At 41.4% G+C, this 25,307-nt stretch overlaps 1 protein-coding gene across 6 annotated transcripts in view; it reads right to left on the minus strand.

The window, feature by feature from the left end:
* mast2 (microtubule associated serine/threonine kinase 2) overlaps window positions 1–25,307 on the minus strand; it is a 212,417-nt gene that overhangs the window by 111,880 nt on the left and 75,230 nt on the right. The window contains exon 1 of one of the 6 annotated variants that reach the window (XM_044362114.1): window positions 12,209–13,950. The exons of the other annotated variants lie outside the window; for them this stretch is intronic. Within the exon in view, the coding sequence (XP_044218049.1) occupies window positions 12,209–12,247 (39 nt within the window). The 5' untranslated portion in view covers window positions 12,248–13,950. Of the gene's footprint in view, window positions 1–12,208; window positions 13,951–25,307 lie in introns of those variants that run through there. 6 annotated transcript variants of the gene reach the window in all.

The raw sequence follows: 25,307 nt of genomic DNA on the forward strand, positions 1-25,307 counted from the left end.
CAGTGAATGAATCATGAGAATAAGACTATGATTATATAAAGAAACATCTTGTTTTGTGATGTTTGGAGGTTGGAGGTGATTCTGACTGACTGTGTGTTCTCGTTCTGTCTCTGTCAGTTCATCTCTCTCTCTCTCTCTCTCTCTCTGCCCTCTAAATGTCAGCGGAGGAGATGTCAGAGATACGGGAGGGAGTGCTGCTATTTGTCAGTTTTCCGCTGTGGGAGTCTTTGTTGTTATAGAAGTTGGGGATGCTCGTCGCGTAACCGACAAGGCCGCGAGTTTAAAAGTCGAGACCTGAGACGACGAGACGCGTTTGTGGTCTTTTTGTTCTCTCTCTGTCTACATCTCTGCATCGTATCTGCAAGACAGCTGATAACAAGCAGCAGAAATGCATTTAAAAACACTGACAGAGAAGCAGAAAATAGGATTAACAACAGCAACAAACGCAGTCATTCCTCAACCACCCATGCATCCTCACATCCAGCTCTTCTCTGTGTGGCTTTACGGCTCTCGTATGAATTCTGAAATCCGCCCACACTTGACATGGAGGACATGTGTGATTATGTTAGCGATGAGAAACTTCCAGTCCAGATTATCTGTGTCAGGAAATGTTCCCCCTCTCTCCCCCCCCCTCCTCCTCCTCCTCCTCCCTGACGAGCTCCTGGTGTCGTTCCAGCTGCATCAGCTGTACGATCTTTTCCCTGATCCCTGATTGGCCACAAACACCCGGCTGCTGCTCTCTCACAATCCCTGGGACACGAAATACGGCGCTACATCTGCTACAGCTGATGCAATGCGCCATGGGTAATTAATTACCAGATTTGTGTGGTGCATTCCAAAAACCAGAGAGAGAGAGAGAGAGAGAGAGAGAGAGAGAGAGAGAGAGAAGGGTTACATAAACATCTGTGGGAAGAGGAAAAAACTTTGTGAGAGGAACTTTTGGGCAACGGGAGCGAACACGCTTTAAACTAAACAAAAAGCTAAAAGCAGTGAGGAGGCTGCTGGTTTCTGCTCACATCACGGTTATAAGTCACACAGCTGCAGGTTTCCTGTCGCCATCGGCGCCGCAGAAGGCTCGTCTATCGGCTCATCCGATTGGACGATGGGGGGGAAAAAACACGAGGCGCTAAGCGACGTAAAAGCAGCGAGCAAAACGCTTCACAACCTCCTGACGCTGATATTCTCATCAAAAGGTGAAAATATCTCGGTGTGACACTGGATTCCAAATTTCAACTTTAAGAAACATGTTAAAAAAAACAGTTAAAACCATAAAAGACAACTTAGACACATTAGAAACTGTGTCTCTTTGGATGCAGCCAAGATATTTATGCATGTTATGATTCTTTCCCATACGTCTCACTGCAGCCATAAAACCTCTTGAGTCTTTATACAAACAAACTCTGGACAGAAAGTCAATGCATTTCCATCACTGTAGGTCATTTGGTACCAGGCCGCACAGAAAGAATTAATAACTTACATTGTTTCTGTTTTATTTATTATCTAAAGTCTGAACGATGTTTTATTTTGAAAAACGACTGAGATAAAAATACCCTGAGATCTCCACAACAGCACTGATGCCAGCCTGTTGACATTTCAAACATCCTATCTGTGTGACGCAGGGTTTCTGCAGCGACAGCAACCAAAACAAAACGACGCAGTAGACTGGACGTAAGCGACACACTCCGGGTGTCGTTGTCTCCCGTTAAACCTCGACGGGAACCGTCTCGTCTCAGAGAAACAAGCTCAGAGCTCCCGCTGATTGTTGTATTTTTCATGCACTTTATATTTGTTTTTGTGGCGTATCTTATTTTGAAGGCATGTTTAAACGTTACCATAGCGACCAGACAGTGTTGGAGAGGCAGAGAGGATGTTACTCATGTTATGTTGTTGGCGTGATGTTACGAGGACGCTGCTAATAAAGTTGTTTTTATGTAAACGTCTTTAGATCATCTTTCTTTCTTTTAAACTTTTTATCATCTGTTTATTGTCTTTGTCTTCGGCCGCCATCTTTTTTAAGGTCAGATCTGTTATTGTTTTCAGTTTCATGTCTTTGTTTTGTCTGTCAAAGCACTTTGTAAACTCTGTTTTTAAAAGATGTTATATAAATAAAGTTATTATTATTGTTATGCTTAATACCCCACTGTGAGATTAATAAAGGATTATCTGACATTGAACAATATTTAACTTAAGAACTTTGGCTTCTTTTATTAAATAGTCAGTGATAAAACACATCTATCACATTTATTCTTTACTACTTTAAGGTACGATGTTTTGAGTCTAAATTATCTCTTTATGAAGTTCAGAGGAATCAAAACTTTATAATTCTTGAAGTAAGTGATATTGTTTTTGTATCTGTAGTGAAACTCCAGCATTGTATCAGCACTACTAGTGAGAAACTTCAAACAGTCTCCAGCCCTGCTCTGATCAGAGAGGGTTTCCTTCAGGGGGGGAAAAACTAAGCTGCAGCGCTTTAAATCCAGAAGAAGCTCAGCAGCGACGGCAGGAATAAAACTTCACATAAAAACACAGAGAGACAAAGAGTATCTGCTGTCTGTAGCAGCGAGGTTATCGTCTGTGATTAGAAGAAGTCAAACAGCGCTGAAACATCTCTCTCTCACACTCTCAGCTCTTCATCATCATCATCATCATCCCTCCCGTCCTCCCTCTTTCTCTCTCTCAAACTTCAACACCCAGACGGCAGCGCTCGCCACCCTCCGGGCTCTCGCTTTTATCATGTCGAGAGATGTCTGCCTGCAGGAGGAAAGATAAAAGGAAGATGAAGGAGGAGGAGGAGGAGGAGGAGGAGGAGGAGGATGAAGGAGGAGGAGGAGGAGGGTAGAAAGGATGGGATGGTTGTGGAACCATGCAGGGAAGGTTCTCAGAGTTCAGATGTGAGGATCAGTTGAGTGACTGACAATAAAGCAGAGAGAATAATACTGTTTGAACTTCACAGCTTCTTACTGTTGGACTCAAATTCAATAAAACATACAAGAAGTCAAACAAACTACGAGTTAACTGACTGAAAACTTCATTTATAATAAAATAAAAACCCCACATGGAAAACATCCATCACATGTTCTCAAAGACAAACTTTTCTTCTTCTGTTTTATGTAAATATTCAATTTCTGTGCTCAATTCCTCTCATATGAGAAGCTGCAAACATCTGATTGGGCTTATTTTATTTATGTGATAAATGACAAACGATTAATCAATAATCAAATTAATCTCACTGGTGCAACTGGGCGAACTTCTGATGATTGAACAGCTACTTAACAGACACTTCAGGTCAGATTAATTTGTCAAATACAAGCAGCTGCAGTAGAATCTGGATTATGACACATTTTTATGAGTTTTATTTGTTAATTTTTACAGGTTTTATTTCTTCTTATTATTATTATTCTCTATTACTTTAATTTCTGTGGTGCTGAATCGTTTTAACTTTTGTTTTTTGTGTTGTGAAGCACTTTATAAAGCTGTTTTATAAGGTAAAGTTAATATTATTATTATTATTAAGGCTACTGTCAGTTTATTTTAATCCAGCAGCAGCTTCATAAATCAAGAATAATCTGCTTTATGAGAATAATGTTATTCTTCCAATAAAGGGACACTTACTGTAGATCACTGATGATCAATGACGACTGATCAGACAACCGATAACATTTAATACTCTGTTTTATCGATAGTCTAACAGGAAGCCGACACACACACACACACACACACACACACACACACACACACACACACACACACACACACACACACACACTAACATCTCTCTGCTGAGCCGTCACAGCAGCAGACTCTCTGGACTCTTGATGAGCAGCAGCTGCAGAGATTTCAGCAGAAAAACCGACTCACTCACAAATTATTGCTTCGTTTAATCGGAGCAGAATATTGATTTATCACCGAGAAAATCAACAACTGGAGGGAACAAAGACGTCCGTCTGTTTTCTGTGGAACTTTTACTGAACTCGTATAACCTGCTGCTGATACTTAAAGACAAAGTTAAATCTTTTTTTTTCCTTCTTTTTTAAGCAATAATGGTAAAAAGCTGCTGTTTTTAACTTCACAAACCTGATTTACTTTGTTGTACATGATGTTAAACTGAATATCTTTGGATTAAAGACATTTAAAGACATCATCTTTCATTCTGGGAAACTATAACTGTCATTTTTTAGACGGAATAAACAATAATAACAGTAGTCGTTAGTTGCAGCCCTATGATGCAGAGACATGTGAGTGAAGGAAACCTGTTAGCTGAATGGAAACCAGTCTAAAAGGTCCTGAGTCTTACCTGGCAGAGCTCTGACGCCGTCTCACTGGTCTCCTTGATAATATTCAACCTTAAACCGTACCAGCTGACCGAGCGTCTGCAGGCCAGAGGCCTCCTATCTCTGCCCTGTTCCTCGTTAGTGTGGAGCAGCCACGGACCCGCCATCGCACACTGAGACTCGCACGGCGTCTACGCAGCTCCGGCAGGACAGCAGTCCATTCCCAGTGAACCCAGCAGCTTTAATAACTCCTAATCCATAAAGAAGATTTGCCTGTTTGCTTTAATTGGTTGGATTTTGCCATCCATTAGCCTTTTTTTTTTTCCAGGGTTTGGTAATTCTCTCTCTCTCTCTCTCTCTCTCACACACACACCTATCATGAATTCCTCGACTCATTCTGCTTGGACATTGTTTCTCTGCCAAAAGACAAGATTACTCAGATATGCTGAGCTGTTGCAAAGCCCTGCGAGGAGAGAAGACGGCGTTCCGGCCAAACAAGGAGAAAAGTGAGATTTCTGTTTTGTTTCCTCTCAGTCTGGTAACCTTCAGGGTTATCAATATTTCACAAGGCCGCGAGCGAGCGAGCGAGCGAGAGGAGGAGCGGCACGCTCAGCCGACTGTGGCCGAAGAGGGAGGAGGAGGAGGAGGAGCAGGAATCTCTCCATCATCCTGAGAGCCACCGCCTCCACCGGACGCCGTTATAACTTATATTAAAAAGAAGAGCTCAGTGAGATCGATACGATAAGACAGAAGAGTCAGGGAGAAAATGAATAAAGCTTGAGAGCAAAAACAGCTTTAAAAAGCTGAGAGGAGGGAAAAGGATGTGTGAGGTTGACCATATTAAAGATGGCGTCTGTATGATTTATATCAGTCATTAAACCGCTGTGCTGCTGGTAGATGGACCACACTGTTCTTGAGGGTTTAAACCTGTGATATACTGACAGATAAACTAGTTCAGGGCTGCAACTTGTGTTTATTTCCATTATTGATATTTTGTAGTTAGGTGGAGCTCTCTCTCTCTCTCTCTCTCTCTCTCTCTCTCTCTCTCTCTGCATCCAGAATAAACAGAAAGTCTCATTAATTTGCTCCACAGTCTGTGCAGGTGACTGATAGCTAGAAAATATCTGATAAAAAGTCAAAACGTATAAGCCTACAACCTGGACTACAACTCCCAGGATGCATTTCAGTAACAAACAGCCGATTATAAAGATTAAAACTCTGTTGCTCGTGGTGAGCTGAAGTCCTGTTAGATGACAGTTTTATAGAATAATTCAGCAGCTTAAATCAGTTCATGTTCAGATTCTGGTGTTTTCGAATTTGATCCAAACGTCTGATTAGTTTCTTCTTAAAAAAACTACATCTGGAACCAGCAGCTTCATATTCTGCATTACTGTATTGTTGTATGTTCGCCAGATCAACTATTGCACACTACACTCTTTATTTATTTAATTACTGTTTTTTTTAAAGGCTTAAATTTGACTTTTTCTTCAAATTAAATTCTTCTAAAGTTTAAATACTTCTCTTGTTTTGCACTAATTTCTCACCAAATCCCCAGAAAACACAAAGTCATGTCATCATCAGAAGCACTGAACTGAAAACTATAAATGTGACTGTGGTGAGATGACAGTTAAGTATCTTTATATCCTTGTTTTGTCCAGAACACGTAAACATTCAATTAACAGTTATATAAAACAGAGCATAAGAACAAATCTTCATATTGAAGTATCTGGCAGCAGGATGTTTGGCTTCATAACGATCGTGTGTCAGCTGACGTGGTTTCTCAACGTTTGTCTTTCCTCACCAACAGATAAGACATTAAACTTTGTGTGTCTGAAGAGGTTTTTTTTTTTTTTGTAGCTGCGTGTGCGTGACTGTGGGTTTTTCCTTCTTCTGTTAATGTTTAACATACAGAAGCTTTTTTTCACTGAGCCCTGCGTTCTGGATCGCTGGCTGGTTAACGAGTAATAAAAGACAAGAAAAGACTCCTGCTTGTCACCGTTTAACCCTTTAAAGCTCTGCTTTTATTTGTCCAGGTGTTGATATCTGTCCCTGACACCTCAGCAAAAAAAAAAAAATCAGCAGGAACATCTCTTTTCAGAAACAGTGTCCTTGTTACTGTTTTTTTTTTTTTTTTTATTAGACCTACTTTACGCAGAAGAAGAAAGAGTCCCTACGGAGCGACGACTTCAAGAAACCTGCTTGTGTTTCTTTTTTCCGTGAAATCTGAAGCGAGCAGAAGAGACACGGAGCTCCGAGTACGTCGATGAAGAATCGTCTCTAAATCCATGTGACAGCAATTTGGGATGGAAGCAGATGCCACCTGATAGGAGCTGATCACATGTGTGTGTGTGTGTGTGTGTGTGTGTGTGTGTGTGTGTGTGTGTGTGTGTGTGTGTGTGTGTGTGTTACACAGACAGGCTGATGTCAGCACAGCGCCTCGATAAAGATTCAGGATTTAATACACAGTCGGGGAACAGACAGGCTTTTGTTTCTGAAAGAGAAAACGCCTGCTGCTGCTGTTGGAGCTGTGAATGGCAACGCTAATCCGGTTTCTCACACTTTGGTGGTGGGACACACACACACACACACACACACACACGCGGCACATATGCACTCTACATGGCCAAAAGTATGCGGACACCTTAACATTCCTCTCATATGTGATTGTTGAACATGTGATGCTAGAACAGACTCTACTCTTGGCTGCAGGGATTTGCTCCCCTAACGATTATTTTCATTATCAATCGATCTGCTGATAATGTTCTCGGCAAATTGTTTTGTCTATAAAATGTCACCAAATAGTGAAAAAACCTGCTATAATTTCCTTCAACAGTCCAAAAGCCAAACATTTAATAGTTAACAATCATGTATGACAAAGAAAAACATTAAAACATCACATCCGAGCAGCTAAAACAAGCACATTTTTTGGCATATTTGCTCAAAAAATTACAAATAAAGTAGTTGCTGATTAATTTTCTGTCGATTGACTCATCAATTAATCAGCTAATCATTGCAGCTGTTAGTGCCTGGCTCTCCTGGGATTGAGGTTCTTCAACCATACTCATAAAACAAAGTACTGTTGCATTGAATTTTGCTGTGTTTTGATGTGTTTTGATGTGTGCTGAAGGTTAAAATTAAAAAAAAAAGCTCTTTGTGCAACCACCTGTGGGTGTTCCTCAGGGGTCTATGCTGGGTCCTCCTCTGTTCTCCATTAAAAAGCTTCCTCTAGATCACTTAACGAGTAAAATACATCTTTTGATTTCTATGCAGATAACATGAAATTATATATTTCTCTAAACCTCTAGTGATACTAATGGTCTGGTTAAAAAGGATTAATTTCAGGATATTAGTGTTTTATGTCTTGTAATTTTCTCAAGCTTAATGAGGACCAGACTGTATTCATTATTACAGTTAGTTAACTTTATTATAACTGTTGTGGCAATACAAAATACTCCAGTCAAGTTCTTCCACACCAGACTGGGAAAACTATTTCATTATGGAGCTGCTTTGTGCACGAGGACGTTGTCATGTTTTATACACTTTTACCCTAAAAATTACTAAAACACTCGTGTCTAAAATGTCACTGCACGTTGTGGTGTTAATTTATCCTTTTATTAAATCTAAAGGGGCCTCGACTAATCAATGGAAAACAGCCTGTCAACGCCTGTTTACTTCCTGTTTACTTCCTGTCACATGTTCCAGGATTAATGTTATAGTCTGGTGTCAATTTGTGGGTGAGACAGAATAATAGAAACATCATTCTGTGGTTGAACTTCACCCATCAAAAGCCCACACAAAGGCTTTACAGGCTGGACTATCAGTACAGACACTACAGCTCGTTACACTAATGACTCGTCTCGATCAGAGCTCTCAGCCCCCCTTCGTCCTTTCACATCTCCTTCTTCACCCTCACATCCTGTAATCGACAACAACAGGAGGACTACAAATAGAAAGCAGCGACCCCCCCCCCACCCCCACCCTCCCCTTTGTTCCAGTCCAATGACCCAGAAGCTAAGAGCGCGGCCGCTATCTGTTTGACCTTTCACCCTGACCGCATTTTGTCTTCTACCATCTCTTATTCCCCAGGTCAAGTGGTGGTCTCCAGCTCTATGTTTGGTCTTTAAACACCAGACCGCCTCAGTCCATCAGAGCAGCCTGATAGAGTCCTGATGGAGTAGTGACCTCTAACCTCGGGCTATATGCTTTCCAGCCGGGAAGTAAATAAGAGGACACATGACCTCAGAGGGCGTCAAGGACACGCAGAGAGCAGACGCTGCTCACTCACACTTAAGTGCTATTTGTCATATTAAAGTAAGACGAAGGACGACAATGTTCTTTCATTATCTATTCATAACTTATCCATCCATTAATCAGATTAACAAAATAGGATTAAGTTTATATTTATATGACATAAGTGCTAAAATGAACAGTAACATAATTGATTAGGGATTAGGGTTCCTGACATGGAAGCTTTTGGTGTTTTTCTGAGTTACATAACTCTGATGGATATCTTTGTTTTTTTGGACTCATGCTTGGACATCACGCGGCATCATGTCGGGGTAAACTGCGTCTGACATTCTTCATCTGACATTTTATAGACAAAACAATGAATTGATTAATCAATTAAACAGAAAAAAACATAATCAACATCAACTGATAATGACAAGAATCTTTAGTTGGGACCTTTTATGAGATAGAAATACAGTTCAAACTGACAGTTTTTTGGCATTTTTACTTGAAAAATTACTTAATTACTTGAAAATTGGTGGCAATATAATTTCTAACGATCGACAAATTGATTAGTTGTGTGATGGTTTCAGCTAAAATCTCAACAACTTCTGGTTAGACTGGCTTGAAATTTGTGATGGATATTCGTGATTCCCCAGAAGCTGATTTCCATGAAAGATGCTCCAGATATTTGTGGACTCTTGTCTCATGATGTTGTTGAATGCCTGACCTTTCCTCTAGCATTGCTTTGAAGCCACTGTTTCCACAACAAACATCTAAAAGTATCAGACCAGTGGTTCAACTGATCCTATTCTTGCTCCCCAGATGATAAACCCTTATATACCCTTAACATAACCTTTCTTCTAGCTCTACTGTCAAGACAAACTTTACATTTTTAACTCCACTGCTTGTAAAGCTCCAAGATTAGCTAAATCAATTAGATAATAATTGTTGTTTTTTTTTTTTACACTCAACACTTGGCATACAAGCCTCCAGGGGATGCTAGCGAGGTTTCAGACTGTTGGTTGTGCCTTTAATCTGCCTGGCCGACTGTATTGGTAGCCAACGGCGGGCATCCAGCCACAGAAAGGGATTTACAGAAACAAAACATGCGAGCAGACACCCCTCCCAACAAACACATCCAGCCCAGACAGAACTGCTGTGTGCAGACAAACAAATGTGCAGTTGTCAATCAGTGTTTTAGTTTGTCTACTTAGCAAAACCTTCACACCACAAGATTTCCTATTACAATGAGTGATAGTGAGTAAGTAATAGAGTCTTCTGATTTCGGAGTGACGCCTCAAACCTTTGAACTGTTCTCATATAAAGTATGAGCCCTGCATTTTTTTTGTTGTGCATGAGAAGCTATAAGAAGCTAAAGGGTAACAGGCTGCTGTTAATAGTCGATTCACTCATTTACTGTATCATGATATCTTTACTATGCTGGAATATTTATAAAAATGTCCAAATCCTAAAGCTACAAACGGTGTTGACAGTAAAGATATAGCAGCTAAACTTGTTGGATAGCATAACTACACATGTATACTCATAAAACAAAGTACTGTTGCACTGAGTTTTGCTGTTTTTATGTGTATGAAAGGTTAAAGTTAAAAAAAACCACCCGCAGCTCTTTGCGCAACCACCTGTGGGTGTTCCTCAGGGGTCTATTGTGGGTCCTCCTCTGTTCTCCATTAAAAAGCTTCTTCTTGGTCACATAAAGAGTAAAATACATCTTTTGATTTATATGCAGATAACATGAAATTATATATTTCTCTAAACCCCCTAGTGATACTAATGGTCTGGTTGCCCTAAAAAGTTAATATCAGGATGTTTTATGTCTTGTAATTTTCTCAGGTTTAATGAGGACAAGACTGTATTCATTATTACAGTCAGTTATCTTTATAATAACTGTTGTGGCAATAGAAAAGTGTTGGAAAAAAACTCTGAATGTATATTTCAACTAACTTTTCACCTCATTTTAAACTGTAAATGTTGTCTTTGCTGGTATTAAATCAGTTAATAGGAGTAAATTAATAGAAATAAATATTTCCTTTATGAATAAACATAAGCCAGTCACAGCCTTATTTTCTATGTATGTTTATTTACTGTCATGTGTCATTGTTTTCTTTCCTCTGGAGTGTTTTGTTATGTTTTTGTGAACACACAGTACCTGTATCTGGATATTAAAGCGTGAGACAGAACAGGTGCAGTGAAGTGCTGGAATCTAAACTTAAGCTCAGTGAATCCAGGTCACCTCCTCCTGCCTGGTGTCCCCATTCGAGGCCTATTTCCTCACCGCACAAAGCTATTTAAACACTGTAAACGTTGAATGTAGAACACAGTGTTTCAGGGTCTCTGTACGCAGAACCTCATATCCTGATTCGTCCTGACGGCCTCACGGTGTGGAAGGAAGGTTATCTGAGGCTGAAACTGACTCGAATGTACCTCTTCCTTTCCCCAACCAGTCTTGGGGGGGGGGGGGGGATATAAACTGGTGATGCTGACTCAACATTACTGGAGTCTCTCCATCTTTAGCCTTGAAAGCACGAAACTGTGGAAACGACTCTGATAAAAGTACAAAACATGCAATATGCACTATTTATATTCTGATTTAAAGGACCATTCCAATGTTTTTACATGTTTTACTGTTGACTGTTGATTTCTTAATGTGATCTTCATATCTTCCAGGTAACCAATGTCTTCTATTCATTTCAGTCTAATACTAAAATCAACATAACCACTGCTTTTATTTAGCTAATTTGTCACAATTAGCTTCATTAAATAATAACATAATAACTGAGAATGTGTCAGATTACTTTAATAACGCAGGTTATGGGGCTGCAAGCAGAAATTATTCCAATTATCGATAATTATTTGTGATTAATCTATTTTGTTTACTCTAAAAAAAATGTCAGAAAGTAGTGAAAAATGTTCCAAGTTCCAAAAGCCAAAGATGATGTCTTCAAATTAATTTATGCACGTTGGGTTTAGCAGGTTTCTCACACGTCCTTTTCAGATAGAGTCCAACAGTTTTAGACCCGTGTAGAACCAGTAATGTTTGGCGTTTTTGCCTAATATACGACTTAAACAAACTGTTCAAGCTAAATCAAGGTGTTAAGATGCTCTTTAATTTTCATTCAGTTCAAACTGGCAACTATTAAACGACTCAAAAGTGGGAAAAAAAAACACATTAATCTAAAGTTTAAAACACTAATAAAGGAGCTAAAAGATGCTAAAACACAAGTATATAATCCTGAACGTTTTAATGAATCATTGTTCAAAAGGTCTGAAATGAAAGTGTTTGGACATGTGACGGCTTGTTGTTGCTCAGTGAGCTGTGGCGTCATTTACCGATTACCAGCAGAGAGAAAGTGGATAGGCCTGGTCAGCTGCTGCGTGTGTGTGTGTGTGTGTGTGTGTGTGTGTCGGAGCGTTGATGTGCTTTCTTTCCTGAAACCAGCAGGAAATGCGATGCTGCTGCTGCGGATGAGTGTGACCGTCCGAGTGTGCGTTTGAACAACAACAACGCTCTCGATGTGCGTCAGGAAACGCTGGAACGAAATAATGCAGAGTCTGTTTCCTACCTACATTCCTTCCCTTTAACTCTTCACTGAATTAATAACTCCTAGTCAAACCCTCAGTGTGTGACCTTTGACCCCCACCCGCCCCCCCATGAACTCACAAAAGGAATCCTGAGCCGGACTTCTTACCTGGAGTCCTCTGCGCCTCAAAATACTCGAGTCGTCCATGATTATCTGAGCTCAGGTATCTTTTTCCTCTTCAGTTTTGTTTTTACAAAGCTTTTTAAAAAGTTCAGGCACTTTCCAGGACGTCACATTATAACCTCCTCGGACCTACTTTCTTTGTCCATCAACTGTAGAACTAAAACCAAAGCCATCCAAAAACAGGTTCTGCTTAACTCAGAACGGGGCGACGTCCTTTCAAAATAAGTCTCCTTATGTTAATGTTCCAGGTCTGTAAGAAGCTCCTACAAGTCTTGATTTATCTTTGATGTTGCTTCAAGCTGCTCAGACCTGGTTTGGTTCTTTGAAGAGCGTTCTCGTGCACACTTCAAAAGAGAATCGGTGTCAAAAACAGTTTCTAATTAAAGTGGGAAAAAAAAAAAAATGACACCGAGGCTGCAGGGATACTCCGATTGGCTGTCTCTGTATCTTTCCAATAAACGCTCAAGTTAATAGCTTTTCACTCCTCTGTTTATCTCTTTTGTTTATTCCAGCTTGCTGTGGAGGGAAGGTGCGGTCTGGATGTAAACGAGTCAAGATCGTCCTCTCTCTCTCTCTCCTCTCCCGGCGGCGGTGGCGGCGGCGGAGCGCACGTGTGGTTCCTGAGCTCAGCCTCCTCCGTCGGCAGCTCTTCCATTCATGCGTTCAGTGTTGGACACACCCCTCCGCCTCTCTCTCTCTCTCTCTCTCGCTCTCTCACACACTCCCGGCGTTCGACTCTCTGCTTTCTAACCCTCCTCGCTCTCTTGTCCTTCTCCTTCTCTGTCCGCCTCCCACCCTTAAGGCACTATTCCAGAGAGAGACTCCGCTGCTGCTGCTTCCATTATTCATGGGCGCTTCGCAATAGAAATTAATGATGACAATTGGGCCTCAGGGGGTCGACCGGAGAGAGAGGGAGGGAGGGAGAAAAGGGGACCGAGGCGAGAGGAACATAAATGGGGAAGGTACCAGCTTGCTACCCCTCTGGCTTAATTAGATCTGAGCTGTAACAAGGTCCTGAAACCGCTTCAAAAACACATGCAGGGAGCGTTCAAGAGTTTCTTTCAGCGGAGGTGTCAGTCAGTACAGACAGATGGTGTGTGTGTGTGTGGACTGATGAGTGAGGTTAAGTCCACAGAGTTTCCCCCCCCCCCCCTCAATCACTTTTTTCCTGTTTGGGATCCAACGAAACAATGACACACACACACACACACACACACACACACACACACACTCTTGTGTCCGGGCTTAAAGCTGCAGGAGCCGCTTGGCGACAGCAAGAGTGGACTGAAAACAAGAGGTTGTTTGTTAGCTAGCTAGCGGTCCGCTGAGCGAGAAGGCATCTCGCATCCATCTCCATGCCAACCGGCCGGGCCAGATTCCATCTGGTTAACGGCGGCGAGAGCTCAGGGACTCCCACACACACACACACACACACTCATCCAAACACACACACACAGTCGGATCCACATGTGAGCCAGTAGTCATCTCGTCATCTCGGACGTCCTCCTCTGCGTCTCCTCCTGCATCTTTCAGGTCTTTGGTGTTATTTCAAAAAAAAAAAAGGCTGCAGGAAGGAGGAGATCCAGCTGAAAGTGTTAAAAAAACAAAGAAGAGGAAGAGGAGGAACGAAGGATGAGTGGAGTTTTTTCTCTTCCCTCGGTGAGAAAGCGTAGCTGTGGCCTCTGAGAAGATCCTTCCTCTCTCCTCCTTTCTCCTGCTCTCCAAACGTCTCTTGTGTTGTTGCTTTCTTTGCTCTCTGTCTGATGTGTCAGTATGCTCACATGCTCTGACTCCTCCCCTGCTCTTTCATCACTCGCTCTCCCTCTCTCTCCCTCTCTCTCTCTCTCTCACACACACTTACATCAGAGAAACTGTTCTGCCGAAGCGTCCAATCAGGCGCAAGCAGGAGACAGAGACTTTGCTCGCGATGAATGGAGGGAGGACGAGCGCTCCGCCTCCACCTCCCTCTCCCTCCCTCCCTCCCTCCCTCCGCTCCTCCGCGCTGTGTGTCCGTCGACACAGCCTCGCTCGCTCTAATCAAAACAAGAGGGTGTGTTCACAGCACACACACACACACACACACACACACACACACACACACACACACACACACACACACACACACACACACACACACACACACACATCTACGGTTCATGCTTTATTATTGCATACGAATGAATAAATCATGAACGTACGGATCGGAGGCTCTGGGTGATTATTTATTCAGCATGATGGATTTAAACACCAGTGGGTCTCTTTTCTTTCCCAACAATCACTGGTTTCATCTTCTCAGAACTATGTGGACATGTGAGCTTTACTGGAGCTGCAACCAGCAATTAACTCTGCAAGATTATTTTCACCATTAATCGATTAAAAAAAAATCAGAAAACAGTGAAAAACGCTCATCACAACATCCTGGACTGACCGAGTGCAACACGATTATTAAAATACGCTCCGTTATCGCCGTGGCGACGACTACGAACATGTTTGATGACGTCGTAAGAAGCAGTTCTGAGAAAGAAAATGTAGTTAAAAAGTATGAAAGTAAAAGTAAAGACTGATATATTATTATATATATGACATCATTAGATGATTAATAGTGAAGCATCAGTGTTAGAGCAGCTACTTTATATCCAGTTAAGACTATAAACAGCTGACTAAACTGACCAACCAGTCGTTGTTGCATGTTTACATTTTTCAAAATCAAAAACAAAAATGTCTTCCTTTCTTTCTTTTTTTTTTCTGCTGTACTGAAAATGCACCAAACTGTGACCCCAAAACCAAGAAACACACAGACAGAACGGTGAATTTAGTGTCTGGTGGCGTCCTCCTACGCTGCACAGACAGCGACGCACCGATGAGTCACAGAGAGAGAGAGAGAGAGAGAGAGAGAGAGAGAGAGAGACTGATGGATGCAATAACTAAGAGAAATACCAGCAGATCTGTAACGAAGGACAGATGGAGCTGGTTTGTGTCCAGTATGTATGAGAATAATGTGATTATAGGGAACGATCGGCAGACCAGTTCAGTACAGCTCAGAATGAGCTTTTTCTTTGAGAGGAGAAACCAGACTCCCTCCCGCCACCTTCCCCCTCCCCGTCCTCTTGGTGCTCTCGTCGGGCCCCTGGCTCCTGGTCAGAGCCTCTGTGTTAATGAGAGCAAAGGCCAAAGGGGGCCACAGAGAGGAATGTTCACACAGACACAATGAGACTGACTGACACCAGCTTACTGACTGGTTTCTGACCAGTCTGCTTCTAAAAACACACAGAGGCCCCCCGACGACGTTAGCAAACAATCTCACTTCACTCAATAATAAGCTGAATACTTAAACTCATAATACTTATTATCAACGAGACCCCCCCAACCCCCACCCACTGCTTCATGATGATGTCAGTCAACTTAAAAACTGGTTAAAATCTGTAGTTTCACTCTTTAAAATATTCTCTAAAACAGCTGATTACTGTGGTTGTCGGGGACTATTTTCAGCGGTGGATGAATCCACATTTGGTGCTATAGGGAGTTTTTCTGGCAGCAGGACGGAAAAACAGTCTAATTTTTGGTTTTCATCAGTTATTATCAGCTATTGCAGCTTATGTTAATCAGACTCTGCTGCTAATAAACTATTTTCAGAGCTGTAGTGATTGATTTTTAAAATATAAGTCCGGTTTGTAAACAATTCTTATGTGATTCTCAAACCAACAACATATTTGTCTGCCTCTCAATACTTTCTTCCTTCTCTCTCTGTGAATGTAGTTACTAATGGAGACGTAAATCTTTAAAAAGATTTTTTAGGAAACGTTACTCAAACAGAAGGAAATGGTGCGTTTGTCGGGGACTATTTTCTGTGGCGGATGAATCCACATTTGGTGCTTTTGTGAGTATTTCTGTGTGTGTGATTGAGGACAGAGGAATAAGATATATCAGGCTGTGAACACACACACACGATACTCGTTAGTAGATCAATTAATTGATGGTTTTGGTATTTTTATGGGATTTGCTCATCTTTTAAGAAAACAGAGCAAACTTTGGGGTAAAAAGTTTTTCACAAGAGTCATTTATCAAGTGATAATAACTGTCAGAGTGTTTGTCATGAGATGGAACTGAGATAACATAAATAAAATGGTAAATTTAGAGCCATATTCACACTTACAAACAAAAAAAGATGTTAAGAACAACTTTAACTGAACAACTTTTAATAAAACTCCTCGGCTCTGTTAAATGTTTTCACATTCAGAGCTGCAACAGAAATAATCAGCAGTTATTCTGAATTGTTTCAGTCTCAGTTATTTGTGAGGATTTGCTGCTGTTCTCAGTCTTATGTGATAATAAACTGAATATTTCTGGACTGTTGATCTAAACCAGGTGATATTACAGCATCACTTTGACCTTCAGGAAACATTTTTCAGCGTTTTCTGACTACGAGACGAAGCAAGTTAGTTTATTTAAGTCAGAGATAAAATAATAAACTACTTACAGTAAAAGTGAAGTATTTCTACTGTTATCTCTCCGTGAAGCAGACTGATAGTGGAGGCCGTGAACTCAGCGGCTGGTTTACATGTTCACTCTGAACACAGGAACCATCGGATTATGTTACTTTTATCTTCAGCTACAGGAAGAGATACGGAGACAAGCTGCTCAGAGACCAGAGTGTTGAAGAAGAAAGAAAGAAAGAAAGAAAGAAAGAAAGAGTGATGATGAACAAGAGAGAGATAAGAGAGAGGTAGAGCTCTCTCTCTCTCTCTCCTCTGCGTACAGAACTAATTAAAGCGAAAGCCTTCTGCTGTGTTTTATGTCCCTGCTGTATTGGAGGTTAATTGAAGCAGCAGCCTCTGCTCGTCCCCGTCATGATGAAATACTGCCAAGAACAGCATTTCTCTTATTTCTTCTCATCCTTAAAAAAAAACAAAAAAAAACTTTCATGTTTTTGACCTCGTGGACTCGTCTCTCTCTGTGTGAGCAGAGAACCAGTCAGACAGCGGCGGGTCTATTTCTAGCATGACAGCATCAGCAGGCTTGTTGAGTCCTGTCAAAAACCCAGAGACCCCCGGTTACCTGACCTCCTGCATGTCTTCACAAGAAGACCAGAGGAGGAGGAGGAGGAGGAGGAGGAGGAGGAGGAGGAGGAGGAGGAGGGAGGCTCGCTGTGTACAGTCGATCCGCTTCCAGCTGGATAAAAATCAGCCGCTGAGTATTTTCTTTAGCTTTTATCTGTTAGTTTTACGTCATTATATCCTGTTACAATCTTCTTCGAGTTAAACGATATGACTTACTGTCAACAAACAGCCTGATGTATCTTATTCCTCCTCCGTTGTTGTCCAGAAACCATTAAAAACACGTCAGTGAGTCTAACCGCTGCACTGGGTGATGTGTTCCTTCATCATGAAGACGTTAAGTTTGTTTAGAAACGGCTCCACAGTGATCAGGTTTTCAGTCTCCGGAGAGTAGTTCAGTGTAAAGCCGACGCTACTGAGCATGTGCAGGAACACGGTTCTGTTTACAGCTCTGCTAGCTTGTCGTGCTACAAATCACGACTTCCTGAATTCGTACAGAAGTTCTTTACAACGTCGATGTGTCGACGATAAGAAAATGTAAAAAAACACCAGAATTATCCTTTAACACATTAAACCAAAACAGCAGTGAAACCTCTTAATGCCTGCAGAAGGTTTGAAATTAGTCCGTTATTTAATTTTTATGTGCAATTTAAACATCACAATTTCCTGAATTCATACTGAAGTTCTTTACGATGTCGATGTGTCAACAATAAGAAAATGTACAAAAACAAAACAGCAATGAAACCTGCAATTTTTATGTGCAATTTAAAGGTTTTTTTTATAGTAAAATTGACAAATAATGAATCTATAAACATTTAGACAAAATGAAAGTAGCCAAACATGTGGAGACACACAAACACAAACAGCTGACATCACCTTAACACACACACAGAGTGATTTATCTTGTTACTGACTAAAGGTTTGCTAAGTCAGATGGTTGTGAGGTGAAAGGTCAAGGGTGACAAAGGCTTCACACACACACACACACACACACACACACACACACACACACACACACACACACACACACACACACACACAGAAACAACACTCCTATACATGCAGTCATTTGGAAGTTTACACTGGAATGTTATCGTTTCACATTCCACAGTTACGTTCAGTCTGACGTGACGATATGGAAACCAGTGACCTCTGACTACTGGTGGCTTAAGATAGAATCGTTATCTCTGGACCACAGTGACACACACACACACACACACACACACACACACACACACACACAGTTATTATATTCACTGCACAAAAGGTGTAAAATAAATGAAAAACAGATTTAAATTCAGACCAAGAAAACACACGTTAACATTTTAATCATCGATTATAATCTGCTGACAAATAAGCACCAAAAAACAACATCTGGATCCAGATGCAGAGCAGCTTTAATGAAGCAGTTACTACATCCTGCCTGCAGCTGCTTCAAAATAAAAGTCTTCCAGCTGTTCAGACTCCGACCAAATCGAAGTTTGAAGCAGGAGGCGCTGCTGAAAAACTGTAATTATTATAAAATAAAAAAGGCCCAAATCTGCACTTTTTGGTTTTATAAGTCTGAAATATAAACCTGAAAAATTCCACTTTTAGAAAACTGGAGCAGGATTTACTGGCTTTACGAGCCTTGGCTGTAATACTGCAGCTGTTTTCTTGTTTTATAAGCTCTTGTGTGTACTTATTTTCTCTAAAGCACTTTGTAAATTTGCTTTAGAGAGGTGGAAACTGTGAAAATTTACAGTGCAGCTGTGACTCAGGTCATATCGAATCCAAATATTTATGAATACAGATGCAGACTCTCCAGAACGCTGCTCGGCTCTGCGTCCGTAGAGAGCTGTAAACTCCTTTTTATTTACAGTTTGGTTGCTTAATTAGAAACTATTGACTGAGACCCAAAACCACAGATGTGCACACACTCGCAACATGCACTGCTAACTCACATCTCCCGCCACAGCGTCTGTCGTACGCTGGCTGCCAAGACACACATGCAAAAAAATAACACGACACACACACACACACACACACACACACACACACAGACTGTTGTGCCAGACGATCATCTACATGGTTGTAATAAAGGAGCAGAGATAAAGAGCTCCTGTTTGTGTCGCTTCATTCATCAGTTTAATGAGTTTGTCTACTGTTAATTCAGACTGTCCTGCAGCCAGCTGGCCGTCTGATTGGACGACGGCCCGGCTGATAAACTGGACCGCAGGAAAACACAACTGGCGGCTTTTTTTTTTTTTTTTTTTTTGGGTGATAATGAAGAAGTGACACAAACACACAATACTAGCTGATGTCATGTGTGTGTGTGTGTGGTGCAAAACTGTCAGAGACATAGTGAAGTAAACAAAAAAAAAACAATTAAACAACAAAAGTGAACATCAATCCAAAATGCAAAGTTGAGATGACAGCTCTGTGTGTGTGTGTGTGTGTGTGTGTGTGTGTGTGTGTGTGTGTGTGTGTGTGTGACAGGTTGCGTGCTGCTCCGTCTGTGCGTTATGCTGACGGGTGTGTTTGATATGTGTGTGTGTGTCAGCCTGCTCAGACAGGACGGGAGGAGAAAAGCTCAGCCTGAATAAATTAAACATGACGGTGTTTGTTACAGACTGACAAAAAAAGCTCTGACGCTGCGTTAGTCGAGTCCGCCGATGACAGGAGGAGGAAGAGGAGGAAGAAGAGGAGGAGGAGGAAGAGGAGGAGGAGGTGTGTGTGTGTCTCTCTTGTCTGACACACACACACACACACTACAAAGAGCCTTGACCTTACATAATCACAAGCCTTTGAAATCAGTTCCCAGTCCCGCTGCTCTCTCACAGCCAGACGCTTCTTTATCATCCCGGCAGGCGGGAACGCCGCTCTGCTCCGACTAATGAGGCCGCTGGACGTGAACTGAAGAAGAAGATTTTTTTTTTAACGCCTGTTATAAGAAGAAGCAAAGTGTCATGGGAGGTGAAATTTTATACCACAAAGTTTCCAACCTGCAACTAAAAACCTTTAACTGGTCGATATATATATATATATATATATATATATATATATATATATATATAATATCAACACTGGTGAAGTTTCTCTCAACTCTTCGATCTTTAAAAGCAGCTGAAAGTCTTGTTTTAACTTCTGAAATCTTGTGGTGAGGAAGACTCCGGTGTCGGTTGCATAAGCTAAAACAAGAGGTTTTTTTAACTACTACAAATGTCAGTGGTGAAGAGGTTTATTAAGAGCTCCGGGGTGCGTTTGGTTCTTGGGTGTAGTCAGAGATTTTGACATTTTTTAAATGCTTGCTGGACAGTTTTTAGATGTTCTGATATATTTCCCAGCTGTTCCAGTCATTTCAGTCGGATATGAAAGTCACACTAAACGTCTAGTCAGTATATCTTTATTTCTGTATGATGCTGCAAAGTTTTACCTTCGTTACAACAATGCAACAGACAGCTGAAGCGAGTTTAAAGACTCTATTATATTGATTTTTTATATTCTACAGGAATTAATGGAAACAAACGGCTGTCTGGAGGAGTAGAGAAAGTACATGAACTCTTTGATTTTTACAGCTCAGAACGCTGCAGCCAGACTCTGAATACAAAAACCCCCTGTTTCAGCCTCTTTTGCACAGACTTCCAGTTAATATTAGAGCAGATTTTTATGTATTTCTTGTAAAGCTCTCCATGGTCTGGCTCCTGCATATATATATTTTGTGAGCTTTTGTTAAAATATATAAACCCACATTCAACCTTGGATCCTTGCGAGGAGTCCTCTGGTCCAGAACTAAACCTACAGGAGATTTACTGCTCCTGAAATAACCTCCTCATTGAAATTCACTCATTTTCATAATCTTGCATTTTGCATTTAGTTTAATTTCTCTTTGTATTGTCCAGTTTTATATGATTTCCCATCATGACGCAGCTAAAACCTCTGTAACAAAGCTGTGACGGGGATGAAAAACAGTCTTATGTAAATGTTCTATGATCAAAAGCACAGAAAGAAAACATATCACAGTCCAATTTTCCACATTATAAATGTCCAAAGATCAGTTCAATAATCAGTTTTCAAGCCCCTAAAAAAAAAAAAAAAAAAAGACTTTTCATCCCTCTCGCTCTGCTGCTAAAAGCCGTGTAAAGAGGCTGCGCTCGCTGCGTTTTTATGGACGTGGAGATCGAAGGCTGTAACGCCGTGATGAGGCTCATATAAGATCAAAGCTTAAGACAAGAAGAGATGAGAGGAGAGAGAGGAGGAGGAGGAGGAGGAGGATGAGGAGGGAGGGAGGGAGGGGACGAGGGGATGAAAAGGACACAGCGTTGCATAAAAAGCTTTTTTCCCCAGCGGAGGAGGAGGAGGAGGGTTGATAAGAAAATGCTGAGTAAGCCTGAACAAGCTTTACACAGTGATGGGAGAGAGAGAGAGAGAGAGAGAGAGAGAGAGAGAGGGAGAGAGAGGTATGATGAAAGAGAGAGAGGAGAGAGAGATGAAGGGGAAACAGTCAAAAAAAAAAAAAGAGGAGACAGAGAGAGAAGGAGGGTAGAGAGACAAACAGAGGACAAACTGGAAGAACAAAAACTGAGACTGTGTCGCATTTATCCTCCTTTTCCTGAGACATGAAGCCTCTATTCATACTAAACAACACAAAAACATAAAGGTTAATAGAGCTGCAACTAAATTATTTACTAGCGATGCACGTTACTATCGGCACGTCATCGGTATCGGCCGATAAAAGCTCTAAAATATCGGCAATAAAATATCCGCCGCCTGACTGTGCTTCCCTGGATGGACTGTTTCACCCTGACGACTGTTTCACCCTGACGACTGTTTCACCCTGACGGTCCCGGTGTTTTCTCCGCAGGCTCCACTTCACTCAGCTGCCCGTCAAACCCGCTGCTTCTTCCCAGTTAGACCTGAATAACAAACTGGGGCTCTGTGCTCCACATAGAGAGCCAGGGCTAACGTTAGCTGGGAGGCTAGCGAAGGCTCGCTGGCTGTGCTTCCCTTCGGTCATGCTGAGGATAACGCTCCGCTAGCCTCGCAGCTAACGTTAGCCCCGGCTCTCTATATGGATTCAACCAGACCACCGAGCCTCGGTTTGTTATTCAGGTTAAAGTGGGAAGAAGCAGCGGGTCTGACAGGCGGCTGAGTGAAGTGGAGCCTGCAGAGGAAACACCGGGACCGTCGAGGTGCTGCGGTGTTCGGCTGCACAGATGGGAAATCCCTCAGCTGACAGGATGTACCACTCTGTTTGAAAAATAAAAAAACTTATTCTTCTTTTTGGTTCATAACGGCGGTTGGCAACCAGCATATTAGGTCCATTATCGCCACCTTCTGCTCCTGAATCCAGTCTTCCTGAGTTCTTCTTTCATATATTGTCTTTCTTGATCATACTTAGTATAATCTAAGCCTGCATGTATAATAGACTCCTCAGCCAGCTGGAAAATAATATGTGCATATATCGGCATCAATCGGCCACAATGAGTTGGAAATATCGGCATATTGGATATTGGCAAAAAAATCCCTATTATTTTCATTATCAATTAATTGATAATTGATTAGTTGTTTGGTCTATAAAAGGTTAGAGAATGGTGAAAAATGACAATCACTGTTTCCTAAAGCTCAAGATGTAACCTACAATGTCTTATTTTGTTCCAACCAACAGTCCACAAATCAAAGATATTCAATTTACTATCATATAAGACAAAAGAAACCAGAAAATATCAAAATAGTTGGCAGTTAATTTACTGTGGATTGACTAATGTATTGATCGTCTAATCGTTTCAGCTCTAATAGTGTAACTATCCTGATGAGATGAATATTGCCTCAACACGTTTTGAACAGCTTTACTGGGACGACTTCAAGTCAATTCAACTTTATTTATATGGCGCCAAATTACAACAGAAGTTATATCAGGACACTTCCACATACAGCAGGTTCACTACTACTATTTAATTTACAGAGACCCAACATTCCTCCATCAGTAAACACATGGTGACAGCGGCGAGGAAAAACTCCCCTTTAATGGGAAGAAACCTCCAGCAGAACCAGTGGGCGGCCATCTGCCCGACTCCTGTTATGAAATCATACTGTTATATACCAGCGGAGGGCAAACAGGGCAAAATCTGACCCTCCAGTAAAGATATTTGACCCCCAAACGAAAGCTGAAGTTTTCCTTTTTATATATCGCATCAAATCTTTGATATGACTCTTCATAAATCTACAGTAAATAACAATGTAAACTCATTTAATCCCAATAAATATGAACTCATAACCTCTTGGTACATAACATAATGTGTCCTATCTGACCAGAACAGGTTTGTTTCAATACCAGTTCAGCTTCCACCATAAACAAAGCAGGTCACTGTTTACTGTGTGTGGATTATTAATGGGAATTTAGAGATTCACCCTCAGATAAAAACCCTCAAACAAACTTTCACTGCATCTGTACAACATCAGCCAACATCTGACCCGTAGCTGAACCCGACTGCTGATATAAACACTTAATAAAACACAAATACCAACATGTTCTGACCAGCGACGTCACTGTTATAACACGAGCAGCTGATCCAGACTAATAACGTCTCTGTTGTTGCTCCGTCAGTGATTCATGATGTTCATTATTTTATATAACGCTTCAGTTATTTGCTCAAATTCAGGCGCACGACGATCACAAGAAGCATCATGAGAACACTGAGTTATTTCCCTTCTGCAGCTTTACTTTTAGTGTTTTATAGATCTGCAACCATCAGACGATTAATCGATTAGTTGCCAACTATCAAATTAATCGCTGATTCTTTAGTTAATCGATTGATCATTTGGAGTCATTCTTTAAGAAAAACATGTCCAGCTTCTAAAATGTGAATATTTTCTGAATTCTTTAGTCCTTTATGACAGTAAACTGAACATCTTTGAGTTGTGGACTGATGTTCGGTACAAAAGACGATATTTGAGGACGTCATCTGAGGCTCTGAGAAACTGTTTTTACCATTTTCTGACATTTTATGAACCAAACAACCAATCGATTAATTGAGAAAATAATCAACACGGTGTTTCCCCTATAATAGTACAGGCCTGGCGGGGGTTCTCGTCTGTGTCGTTGCCTTGGAAACTGCAGGTAGCGTAACTCCTTTTAAGGAATAGGGCAGAGTGTAAGCGAGTGAGTGGTTAAGCGAGAGAGCGAGCTGCAGGAAAATAACGGTGAATGCAGGCGGAGCAGAGGAAAAGGTTAACAGCAGGAAGTTGTCAGTCTGACGGTAAATGTTCAGAACAGACTACAGTGTGAAGCTTGTCAAGATCATGAAAAGTCACATCTGTTGTTAGCTCCAAAGTTAACAACAATGGGTTAGCCTAGCCTCACGACGCTAAACCATAGAGCGCTAAACAGATAAATAGAAAACGGAAATGTGTTTCGTCGTCGTCATCCCTCTACCAAAACCGATTGACAACCCCCCCCCCGCCAGGCCGAACCAATCAACCTAGAGGGAAACACTGCAACAAATTTATCCATAATGACAATAATCATTAGTTGCAGCCCTAATGTTTTAATCTTTTCCTTTTTCTGTCACGTCTACAAGGAAACTGCCTTGGACAGCAGAAATCAAGCTGGGGAAACCGTGTTTCTGGTATAAATCAGGATAAGCTGGTTAATTAAACGCATGTAAACTCACTGAAGGAGATGACTGAGTGTGCAGAAGTATTTATTCTGACTCCATGTCTTTTCTCAGAGCTCTACGGCAGCCCTGGAGGGAGAAAAGTGAGGTCTTATCACAACAGAGAGCAATGGAAGTCACAATCCTGGTCCTCAGCTCGGCTATTTCTACCGTCAGGAGGGGAAAAAGGTCGACTGGGAACACGAACTCTTGACAATACAGCAGCTCAAACACGCTGGCAGCCTTCAGCAGCACTTTTTAAATAAGCTCAGCCTGTCAAATCTTCTGTGTGCAGCCTGCTGATCTCTATCTGCTGTGTTTGTCGGATTTACTGTTTAACTAGCGGGTCGATACAGTTCACACTGCTGATGAGCGAAGTGTAAAATATTTGTGTGT

The sequence above is a fragment of the Thunnus albacares genome, chromosome 9 (genome assembly GCF_914725855.1).
Source record: "Thunnus albacares chromosome 9, fThuAlb1.1, whole genome shotgun sequence".
Classification (NCBI taxonomy): Eukaryota; Metazoa; Chordata; class Actinopteri; order Scombriformes; family Scombridae; genus Thunnus; species Thunnus albacares.